At 47.4% G+C, this 12,243-nt stretch overlaps 1 protein-coding gene across 4 annotated transcripts in view; it reads left to right on the forward strand.

Annotated features, from left to right (window-relative positions):
- LOC141982752 (sodium-dependent neutral amino acid transporter B(0)AT3-like) overlaps positions 1 to 12,004 on the forward strand; it is a 120,138-nt gene extending 108,134 nt beyond the window's left edge. For 3 of the 4 annotated variants that reach the window (XM_074945085.1, XM_074945086.1, XM_074945083.1), the window contains 2 exons: positions 996 to 1,158; positions 4,558 to 5,045. In XM_074945085.1, coding sequence (XP_074801186.1) covers positions 996 to 1,158; positions 4,558 to 4,713 — 319 coding nt within the window. In that variant the 3' untranslated portion in view covers positions 4,714 to 5,045. Of the gene's footprint in view, positions 1 to 995; positions 1,159 to 4,557; positions 5,046 to 7,626 lie in introns of those variants that run through there. The other variant, XM_074945084.1, reaches the window with a different exon arrangement.
- The last annotated feature ends 239 nt before the right edge of the window (positions 12,005 to 12,243 follow it).

Raw genomic sequence — 12,243 nt, forward strand, 5'->3', positions numbered from 1 at the left:
ATCCCTCAAGCACACAATTAAAGTAGGAAGAAAAAAAAAAAGCCACTGACTGATACCCAGGCAAACTTAACTGTGCCCCCTGCATCAACACTCACAATCACTACAAAGTCTAAACGACCTTAAGCATTCAGTAGATTGATTCCGCTAAGCTATCTGTATTAAATATTTAGAGATTTTAATGTAGAGTTGGAAAAAGTCTGGCCTTACATAATACTATCCACAAAATATATTTGATTCAATAGTATTTGAATTTCATCAATCCGTCTAATCTGTCCCCCAGAACCCATAGAGTATAAAGACATCCAAACAGACTTTCTAATGAACAAAATAATTCCAACTTTCTCTAATTAGACTAATATAATTGGAGACAAAACCACTGTTTGAACATAGAATAAACATAATTCTCACTCCAGATTATAAATCTGCCCTATACATTAAAACAAACTGTTCATGTAATAAAAAACCATCAAACTTGATAATACACTGATACATGCAGTTATATTATTCATATTTATCATGTTTAAAACGCATATTAAAGTTCAGTCCAGATCCCAGTAATATCAAAGATTAGACCCTGATTTCAGTGGAAGCTGGTTGAGACACTGCCATCGTAACACCAATTTGGGGGCACAGATAAAGGGATGGTCACTGATAATTTCTTTTTAAGATGTGTGTGCGCTGTATTAGTTGGGGGGGGAAGGGTTAATCCTCAGCTGATATAAATACAGTTGCATCCAGCTGAGCATCTGGTTTAAGGTTTCTAAGAGCAATACATGTGCACACATACCACTGAGCAGATTTATAGAACAATTCAAACATTAAAAAGTATGGAAATCACAAGCTGAGGATCTGGCCTCTTACTTGTAACTTAAAGGTTTTTGTTATTAATTAAAATCCAGGGTAAGGACATAAGAATATGTAATATACTCCTCAATAAAAATGTAAAAAAAATTGTATAAATCTAAAAATAATCGTAAACATTATTTGGCTCATAGGTTCAGTGATGATGTGAAATGGATGACAGGACGACAACCAAACTTCTACTGGCAGGTGTCGTGGAGAATTATTAGCCCTCTGCTAATGCTTACAGTCTTTATTGCCTTTGTTACCCTTCAGACACAGAAGCAACCAAGCTATGGAGCCTGGAATCCTAAATATGTATGTTGTCCAATATTTTTAATCCATTTATTTTCAAAAAACATTGTTATACTCTTCTCCTATCTCCTGATGCTTCCAAATTAAGGCATTCACCTGGGAGGTAGGAGATGTAATTCGAATCTTCTGTCTTCCTGGTTCAGAGGAGACATTTGAATCCATATCTCCTACCTCCCTAATCACCAGGCTAAAAAGTCAATTTGTCTTTCGTTTTGGCCCAATGAGTACTAAATATTTATATGGAACAGCTTCAACAGTAGCAACTGAGAGCAATCCAACCACAAAGAGTCGATAGCCTGGTGGTTATGATGCTCGCTTCAGAGGGGAGAGCAGTGAGTTAATGTTCCTTCTTCAGCAGAGGGACTCAAAAGCTGGGTCTCCCATGTCCCAAGGCAAGTGCCATAACAACTGGCCTAAAGGTGATGAGGGGAACACATACACATTTCTGAAGCTGACTGGACTTTTCCAAAACAAATTCCAAACATTTTCAGAACCAAACTAAATACTACTTCTGATTTTTCAGTTTGCTGGCTGAACTGAAAATCAATTATTTGTCCAGCTCTACTCTCAAGTCCATTTGTGCAAAAGTGGAGGTGTGCACATTTCATTCTTTTTAAATACCTTTATTTTCACATACATTGTGCAAAATCCAGAAATTAGGGAGAAAAAAAATAAGGAAAACAGTAATTGCAAGTCAAAAGTCATCTCCAGCTGGCTTACCATCCCCCCAAAACATACTCAGTTTACACCCAGCATCTGCTCAGTTGAATCTTCTTATTTGCTTTGTGCACATTTTCGGTGTAAGGTCCCATAATCCAGGGTAGTAGTGGCTATGCAGGGCCCCCAATATCACAATTAGTCCCAAGATTATTACGAAGAGTTCTATTTGACTCTCTCTAAAAGAGTACTAAATCCTTAGAAATTCTCACATCATACATTTTTCCAGGCCATCTGATCTAGAGGTCCTTGGATCTACTAAGGTCCACATCATCAAATAGCTATACTCCATCTTTTAATGTAGTCTTTGGCTTGACGTGGAAGACACAGAATGGGCACCTGGATACACAGTTGTTCTGGTATGGTTTGGAAGACCAACTGCTCTAGTCCCTCATTAAGTAATGGACCATTGGCCACCTTGATAACATGACACTGAAAAACATGATGGTTGTCTTTGCACATCTCCATGGTCGATTAAATAATACTACATATCTTGAACATAGTATTTTTCATCAGTAGGTCTCAAAGCACTTTATAAAGGATATCAGTATTGTTATCCCCATTTTAGAGCTGGGACAACTGAGAAACACAGAAGGGCTGTGACTTGCCTATTACCCAGCAGAAGAACAAGGACTAAAACCCAGGTCTTCTAAATCCCTGTGCAGTGCTCTGTCCACTAAGCCACACTGCCTTCCTAACTTTATGATACTTCTCCACTGACCAATAGCAATCTGGTATGGCCAGCTTCCACAGAGCAACTGCCATTCACTTTTCTGTGTTCAAAGGAGGGTAGATAACACTTAACCTAGATATCTGCCTGCCACTGCAGGGTCGGGACCAGCACAGGAAAGCATTCCAGGAATGTCACTTTCCTCAAAATGAAGTGCTGCAGCCATTGCCAGTTACCCCAGGTCTTGAGAACTATGTGGTCCCACCAAACAGTAGCTGTGGTCTAGTTCCAAAAGGATTCCACAATGTACGCTGCATCTCGCTGTATGGCTTGCAGCCATGAAGGCACTGCTTGCAAGAACCTTCCCCATTGAAGTGCATGCACTGTTTATATTGGTCAAAGACTTTCTACAGGAATCCCCAGAATACTCACAACATCCTCACTGAAGATGCCTCAAAAGCTCCAGCACAAATGTTTCTTCCTTGGCAAAGAAGACAACAGAACATTCCGCCTGGGCTCCGTATTACAAAACAGCCTAGTAACTGTGCTGGCATCAAGCGAGTTCTGGGATACCCCCATGAGAATTATGGGAGTTTCCTAGGAGATAGTGAAAGTTTGATAACTCCTTCCACAAGGGGTCCCATATGCTTCAAGATGTATCCCACACTGCCTGCAGAAAATCCTTCCGACTGCAGAGCATCTACAGCTGTAGCAGGTATTGTGAGATAGTTACTGAGAGGACATTGCAACTGAGCGCAAGTGTGGAGAAAGAGCAAGAGTGAAGCTGTCTTTTAACAAAATTCAGCACGGGTAGTATGGACACACTGAATCATTTGTGTTACAATTGGTCCAAAACAGTTGGTTCATTTACAATCAACTTAGTTCTCCAATCCTGACAAGGCCTTAGAAAGGGGGTAGTATAGACTCATATTACCTCAGCAGTACTTCCTAGAAGGACTGTGCTTCCCTGAGCTCCCTAGTCTACAGAGAGACATGGCAGATAACACTGTTCTTTAACACAGAGCATCCTGCTGCCTTCTGTTTGTCTCATCCACCCTGTAAACTGTTGTGAGAAGTGGGCAGGGCTTTGGCCCTGCTTCTTCTTTGTCCATTTGAGAAGATATTTCTCAGTAGGGGCACACTGAAGGAACACTGCTTGGCAGGGCCAGTTCTAGGGTCCCATTATGGGGGAGTGCAGGGGAGAGAATGAGCATTTTGGGATCCCTGGATGTAGCTATTTAAAAAAAACAAACAAAAAACCCCCAAAACCTTCCAGGAATCCAAGGGACAGTTGGACCCTTGGAAAATCTTGGATTCTGAGAGTTTCAAAAAGCAACATTTGGCTACTGTGTCAGTATTTTGCTGTGATTTATAATTTATATAAAGGATGAAGACTCTCCAATCTGCTGCTATTCCACTCCTTCATACTGAATAACTCTGTACATATTGTGGCCTTTCTGACAATAATTTGTAACTCTTTGAAGATCATTTGGGGTGGGGAGGGAAATGTCCCTTTTGTCTCCCTGGTAGCATTGGACCTGCTGCTTGATTCTTGTAAGCCTCATGCAAAATTGATGGAAGGGTTCTTGAACCCACACAAGAGCCAAGGACAAATTGTGACCTAAAATTGCAACTGAAAATGCCAAAATTGAAAAAAAATCAGTTCTTCTGATTTATGAAGTTAGAAAATTATGGGATTAAGTTCAATATAAACTTAATTTTTCTGTTTTTAAAATTGGTTTTATCTGAGATTTAAAAAGTTATTCTATACTGGTTTTTTTCATGTATGCCAATCTGTATGTTTAAATACTTGTTTACAGTAAAATGTATACATTAAAACCCCTTCATGTTTCAATTTGGAAGAACAGGTACAGTAACAGTGTCACTGGTCCCCTGTTTTTATTGCTAGCATAATTTTTCTTCTTTTTTTATTCTTATTTTTCCATGTATGTAAATTGATGCCATAAGTCATTATATATTTCAGTTATTGTTTATATTTATTTTTATCTCCATAGAAAGATTTTCCCATGAAGGAGGAGAAAGACTATCCAGCTTGGATACTGGCCATCTGTGTGCTGTTGGTAGTCCTCCCTTGTATATTCATACCTATGGTAGCATTCTATCATCTGATCAAAAGAATGCTAGGAAGGAGAAAGAAGGAAGGAACCTAACCCTGTGAAAACACTACCAATGGCACCTCAGGAAACTGATAATGCTTTTTGTAAAGTTCAAGAATATGTATCTATGCTAACTATACATCAGCAAAATATGTGAAAATTTTAATTGTTAGACAGTAGCACCATCAGTATTTCTCTTTAAATTACTGTCAATATCTCCTTATTCCCTAAAGTTTCTCCTTTTCTCAGTATCTAATAGGCCACTTCATGCCCGTACACATAGATACAGCACTGACAACTAAAGTATCTCTTATAGTGGAGAGATATTAGCACCAATATTAATCCATTTGAGTACAATATGCTACATTTTAACTCAAGAACTTGTTTTTTTCAGAGAAAAGACAGTTACCTTTTCCGTAACTGGTGTACTTCGAGATGTGTTGCTCATGTCTATTCCACAATAGGTGTGCGTGCTTGCCACGTGCACCGGTGCTGGAAGTTTTTCCCCTAGCAGTACCCAAAGGGGGACATGCCCCCCAGGGGAGCCTGCCTAGCGCGGTAGAAGGGGGGCTGCGCTCCCCCTACCCTCAGTTCCTTCTTGCCAGACAACTCTGAAAGAGGGGAAGGAGGATGGGATGTGGAATAGACATGAGCAACACATCTTGAAGAACACCAGTTACGGAAAAGGTAACTGTCTTTTCTTCTTCGAGTGTTTGCTCATGTGTATTCCACAGTAAGTGATTCCAAGCTATATCTGTTGGAGGTGGATAGGAGTTCACAAGTTCTCAGGGCGGAGTACCGCCCTGCCGAACCCGGCATCATCCCTGGCCTGGGAGACAATCGCATAGTGAGAGGTGAACATGTGAACCGAAGACCATGTGGCGGCCCTACAAATGTCCTGGATGGGGACGCGGCCACGAAGGCAGCCGAAGAGGCCTGCGACCAAGTCAAGTGTGCCCTCACAATGAGCGGCCGGGAACCCCCGCCAGCTCATAACAGGAACGGATGCACGAAGTGATCCACTTAGAAAGCCGCTGAATGGAAATTGGCTGACCCTTTGCATGCTCAGCTAGGATGACGAACAGTTGCGAAGACTTTCTGAACAGCTTGGTCCGCTTGAGGTAGAATGCCAGAGCTCGCCTCACATCAAGCATGTGGAGACGGCGTTCCTCACTAGTTGTGTGAGGCTTGGGGCAGAGGACTGGCAGAAAAATGTCCTGACCCATGTGGTAGGCGGAGACCACCTTCGGGAGGAATGCGGGGTGTAGACGAAGCTGGACCTTGTCCTTTTGAAAAACCGTATACGGCGGTTCGGAGGTTAGGGCCCTGAGCTCCGAGATCCACCTGGCCAACGTGATAGCTACCAGGAAGGCCACCTTCCATGAGAGGTGAGACCAGGAACACGTGGCCAGTGGTTCAAACGGGGCCCCCGTGAGACGAGCCAGCACCAGGTTTAGGTCCCACTGTGGAACCAGGGGCTTGGAATATGGGTAGAGATGGTCCAAACCCTTAAGTAACTGGCTAGTCATAGCATGGGAAAACACCATGTGCCCTTGCACTGGGGGATGAAAGGCCGATATGGCCACTAAGTGCATCCTGACTGACAAGGGCGCCAGTCCCTGTGTCCTCAGGTGGAGGAGGTAATCAAGGATAAGCTGGATCGGGGCAGCCGTTGGGGAAACACCCTGGCCTGCCGCCCTCCTCGAAAACCGAGACCACATCGCCACATAGGAGAGGCCAGTGGAGGGCCGTCCACTTTTGAGGAGGACGCGCTGAACCTGTTCCGAGCATGTCCTTTCCTCAACAGCTAGGCACTGAGCAGCCACGCCGTGAGGTGAAGCATTGCTAGGTTTGGTTGGAGGAGGCAGCCCTGGTCCTGAGAGAGCGGAGCAGCAACTGCCATGGCTATCACCAGCCCCAAGAGAGTCTCGTACCAGTGCTGCCGGGGCCACGCCTTGGCAATGAGGAGGACCCTGGCTTTGTCCGTCTTTATTTTCTCCAGGGCCCTGCTGATCAGAGGGAACAGGGGAACGGCGTAGAAGAGCTGGCCTTACCAGGACAGGGGAAAGGCATCGGAGATAGCGCCCCTCCCCCGGAGCAGGGGCATTGTTGGTTCTCCCCAGTTGCAAATAGGTCCACCTGGGGAGTACCCCACCTTTGGAAGAGCTGGTGAGCCACTTCTGGGTGTAGAGACCACTTGTGCTGAGAGGAAAAATCCCTGCTCAAGCGATCCACCCTCACATGCCGGGCACCTGGAAGGTGGAAGGCTTTTAGGTAGATGTCGTGGGATATACAGAAGTTCCACAGACTAAGTGCTTCGTGGCAGAGGGCAGAGGATCAGGCCCCACCTTGCCGCTTGATATAGAACATTGCGGCTGTGTTGTCCGTGACAACCCTGACTACCTTGCCCTCCGGGTGCGAGCAGAAGGCCATACACACCAGTCGCATCGCCCTGAGTTCCTTGACATTTATATGAAGGGGTAGGTCTTGTAGAGACCACAGGCTTGGGGTCTGAAAGTTCCCCACATGGGCCGCACAACCCAGGTCTGACGCGTCGGACACCAGTTCCAACGACAGGGCCCTGTCCCTGAACGGGACCCCTTGGAGCATGTTGTTTGGGACTGACTACCACCACAGGGAGGTGATCACCGAGTTCAGCACGGTGAGGACTTTGTCCATTCTGTAGGTGGCCTGGGAGAACTGCGAGGCCAGCCAGAGCTGGAGGGGCCTCATTCTGAGTCTGACATGATGGATCACATATGTGCACGCAGACATGTGACCCAGCAGTTGCAGGCAAACCCTGGCTGTCGTCACTGGGAACCTTGTGACCAAGTCGATGAGCCCTTTCAGGGTCTCGAACCTGTCTGGTGGGAGAGAGGCCCTGGCCGATGTTGCATCCAGTAACGCCCCAATAAACTCTATGCATTGGATCTGGACTAACATGGACTTGGTATTGTTTATCAACAGGCCCAGGGCAGTACATGCGGACAGGAGGAGCACCACATGATCCCTCACCTGCGACTGGGAGGTGCCTTTGACTAGCCAGTCGTCCAGATATGGGAATATTTGGACCCTCTGGCGTCTGCGGTAGGCCGCTACCACCGCCATACACTTTGTAAAGACCCTGGGGGCAGTGGACAGACCAAACGGTAGGACTGTGAATTGGTAGTGACTCTGTTCCACCACGAAACGGGGGAAGCATCTGTGCCCCTTGAATATGTGTATGCGGAAGTACATGTCCTGTAGATCTAGGGCAGCGTACCACTCCCCGGGATCCATGGAGGGGATGATGAAGGCCAGGGAAACCATGCGGAACTTGAATTTTACCATGTAGTGGTTCAGGCCTCACAGGTCCATGATGGGCCTGAGCCCCGCTTTGGGATAAGGAAATACCAGGAGTAATACCCCCTGCCCAGGAACTCCTTGGGCACCAACTCTATAGCTCTTAGGTACTGGAGCAGCCCCACCTCCTGCTTGAGCAGGCCCTCGTGAGAGGGGTCCCCTGGAAATGGACGGAGGCGGAGGGTGGTTGGGCGGGGAGGAGGTAAACTGAAGGGTGTAACCTCAGGAGATGGTGTTGAGGATCCATCGGTCTGAGGTGAACCGCGACCATTCCAGGAGGAAAGGAGATTTACTGGGGGTAGGTCCCTGCTGAGAATTGGCAGGGTACCCCTGAGCGTCCCGTCAAAAGCTCCTTTTGCCTGCCTGCTTTCCCTTAGAAGACCGAGGATGGGGGGCTGACCAGGATTGCCATTGCGGGCTCTTTCTATAGTCCCACTGCTTTTTGTGGGAGGCCTCATACTTCGGGAGGGTGGCCTGGGCTGGAGTCTGCTGAGGCTTGGACTTGGGTTTTGCCGGAAGAGGGACATAGAGGCCCAAGGTCTGGAGGGTTGTGCGGGAGTCTTTCATGCCATGCAGCCTTGTGTCTGTTTCCTCAGCAAACAGAGCCTTCCCATTGAAAGGGAGATCCTGCACTGACAGCTGCGCTTTGCTGGAGAGCCCAGAGAGCAGAAGCCATGATGCCTGTCTCATGGACACCACTGAGGCCATGGACCATGCAGCCATGTCTGCTGCATCCAAAGCGGCCTGCAGGGATGCCCTTGTGGCCGCCATCCCTTCCTCCACGAGCATCTCAAACTCCTTCTTACTGCGCTCCTGGAGGGAGTCCTCAAACTTGGGGAGGGATTCCCAGAGGTTAAACTCGGAGCGACCCAGGAGAGCCTGATGGTTTGCTACTAGTAGCTGGAAGCTTGACGACGAATAAACTTTTCTCCTGAAAGTATCCAGCCTCCAAGAGTCTTTGTTCTTGGGGGTCGGGGCTGGTTGCCCCTGCCGCTCCCTGTGGTTGACCGACTCGACCACCAAGGAGTTGGGCGCCGGGTGGGCATACAGATACTCGTGTTCCTTCGTGGGTACCAAGTACTTGCGCTCCGCTTTTTTAGAGATGGGAGCCAATGAGGCTGGTGTTTTGCCACAGGGCAGTTGAAATTCTTGCCACCCTTTCATGGAGAGGCCAGGCCACTCTGCCCAGTCCTGAAGGGGACAGCACATTGAACAGGGAGTTTGAGGGCCCTTCCATCTCCTCAGCCTGGAGGTGGAGGCTTGCTGCCACACTTTTTAGGAGATCTTGGTGATCCCGGTAGTTCTCCTGTGGTATAGAGGGGGGGCATGGTTGCAATGAGCTCCTCCGGACAGGGCGAAGCCAGTGCGGTGCTTTGGGTGTTGTCCAGCACCAGAGGATCCACCACCTAGTCGGACTCCGGGTACGGTACTGAGGACACAGGTCCCACCGACCTTTATTCTGGCGGTCTAAAGATGGACGCTGATGGTGCTTCCGAGGCCCCGGCCACCGAGCGAACCCCCATCGGGGGCTGCGCTGGAGGCCACGGTGCTCACTGGTACCACTGGGCTGGCCACGATGTTTGGTGCCACTGCGCTTGCTGTGGCACCGGTGGGGCTGGCTGTTCGGGCTGGCTAGCTTGGCCTGTAGATGGGCAGCTGCGAGGGGAATCTGGGCTGGTGTATGATCCGCTGCTGCCTCTGGACCAGGAGTATTGGCGGTGCTGGGACCTATGTTGGCCACGGGATTGTGATCTTGATGCGAAGGAGCAGCACCGATGGAAGTAGCTGCTCTGAATGGCCTCAACGGGCGGACCCGCGTCGGTGAGATGCTGTTAATCAATGCCCGGGGCTACGGTGCCTTGGTGGAGACTTGGAAAGGGAGTCCGAGCAGGAACGGCGTCGACGATCGTGCCGTGACTGATGGCAGTATCTCTTGCGAGAGGAGGACCGGTGGTGACGTCTGCCATGGTCCCGTTGATATTCGCTTTGTGAAGATGAGCAGTGTCGGGAGTCCCGGTCGGACGCCACCCATCTCGACAGTCTGGCTGGCGTCATGGGCGATCCACATGGACTGAGTCCTGAATGGTCACTGGGCGGTAAGTGGTGTCAGGAACGTTCTCTTGACTGAGACAAGTATCGGGCCAGTGGCGACTGCAGTGATCCCAGCAGCAGCTTGCCTCTGGAGTATGGGGCTAACATTGGCAGAGCTCCAGGCACCGGCATGGATATGACGTCCCTGGCTGCCTGGATTGCTTTGGGCGTAGGTGGCATCCCGACATCTGGAGAGGCCTGTTCCGAAGGGGCCAGGCTACTCTACTCAATGTGAGTTGGAGGTCTAGGGCCCAAAGGGGATTAAGGACTACCCGACATGGGCCTAGCCTCTGTCCAAGACTTCCCTTGGTGCCATTCATAGAATCATAGAATATCAGGTTTGGAAGGGACCTCAGGAGATCATCTACTCCAACCCCCTGCTCACAGCAGGAGCAATCCACAACTAAATCATCCCAGCCCGGGCTCTGTCAAGCGAAGAGGGAGTCTTCCCGGTCCTCTTGGCGTGGCCCGTGGACAGGGAGCGGTACTGACTGCACGATGGTACTGGAGGGTCTCTGCATACCGACGCCGCAGTGCTGGGTACCGGTTCGAAGCGGCGTGCCAGGGTCAGGGCCAGCGCCGACTCCATCAGGATGGGCCGGAGCCAAATGTCCCTTTCTTTTTTAGTCTGGGGCTTGAAAGACTTGCAGATCTTGTATCGTTCACGTGCGGGTCGCTCCTTGGCATAGAGCACCTACAAGAGCCGCACGACTTAAAACCTGGGGCGCGGGGCATGCCCCGGCCCAGGCTCAACGACTAAACTAACTGAATTAGCTAACTAACTACAGGTACTACTGAACAAACGAAGAGTTCTGGGGACGAGCTGCGGCAAAGCTGGAGCTGAGCAGTTCTGACACACCTTTACTGGTGGCAAGAAGGAACTGTGGGCACTTATGTATACCGCGCCAGGTAGGCGCTGCCCGGGGGGGGGTGTGCTCTCCCCTACGGGTATTGCTAGGGGAAAAACTTCCAGCACCGGTGCACGTGGCGAGCACGCACACCTATTGTGGAATACACATGAGCAATCACTTGAAGAAGAACTGTAAATGGCCAGTATTGTGTTTTTTCTAGAGTATACACATGTCAAGTATTTCCCTTCTCATTTTCAAACAGCTTCACAATTCTGGTTTCCAACATCATCTTGTCCCTCCTACACACTCTCTCTTGCTCTTACATGCCACACAAGTTTCAGTCCTGACTGTTCCCTGGGCCCCTTTCACCCATTGCCATCTTTGAACCTTCTTCCCAGCCTGCCTTTATACTTGGTGCTACTGTATTTGCTAATTATTATATAACAAACTCCCTCCAACTCTTCCTTTACCTCTCTTATCAAAACTTATCTGTTTCTAAATGCTATCAGCAATAACAAACACCTACCTATTTGTAGGCTTCAACTGTAAACTCTTTGGGGTAAGGATTCTTTTTGTTGAGTATATTACAGTTTTTGTAAGGCATTCTGTGCAACTATCCTATAGAAAACTATATCCATAGGATTTCCAAGAAGCAGAATAAAATATTAGCAATGGAAAAAAAAACAATACTTACATTAAACTTGGATACAATGATCAAAGGATTAGTCTTATACTGCCCTATAGTCTTGGTACACCATCAGGTTTTATAGATTCTAAGGAAAACTTTATTTGGTTCAGAACCATAGGCAGAGTAGTCAGAGGTTATCACATCATTAATCTCATTTCCCATGCCACAGTCATATCTTGAAATAGTGTGAACACATTGCTTAATTAATGTTGTAGAAGTATTCAGGATGTTATTTGTTTAGTGCTTTGTAGAAATAGTATTTTGTCTTAATTTCTGATCTTGTAACCTTACAGATAATTATGTACCAACACAGCTAATAAATTTAGGCATGTGCTTAAGTACTTTTTCTTAGAAAATACTAATAAAATGGATTGCAATGAGATTGAAGTGGATTTTTACCAAGTATAAATCTATTCTGATCAAAATAGTTTTGTTAAAGAGACATTCTTAGAATCAAATCTGTCAGTTTGCAAACACTATGCACATTTGTTTACATAAGTAGCTCTCCTGGTCTTTACTCAGAAGTGTAAGTGTTTGCAGGTTCAGAGTGAAATCCCATAAAAGAAATATTAAATGGACCCTATTGACAAACTGAAAGAAAGAAAGATCAGG

Source organism: Natator depressus, chromosome 2, assembly GCF_965152275.1.
Source record: "Natator depressus isolate rNatDep1 chromosome 2, rNatDep2.hap1, whole genome shotgun sequence".
NCBI classification, from domain to species: Eukaryota; Metazoa; Chordata; order Testudines; family Cheloniidae; genus Natator; species Natator depressus.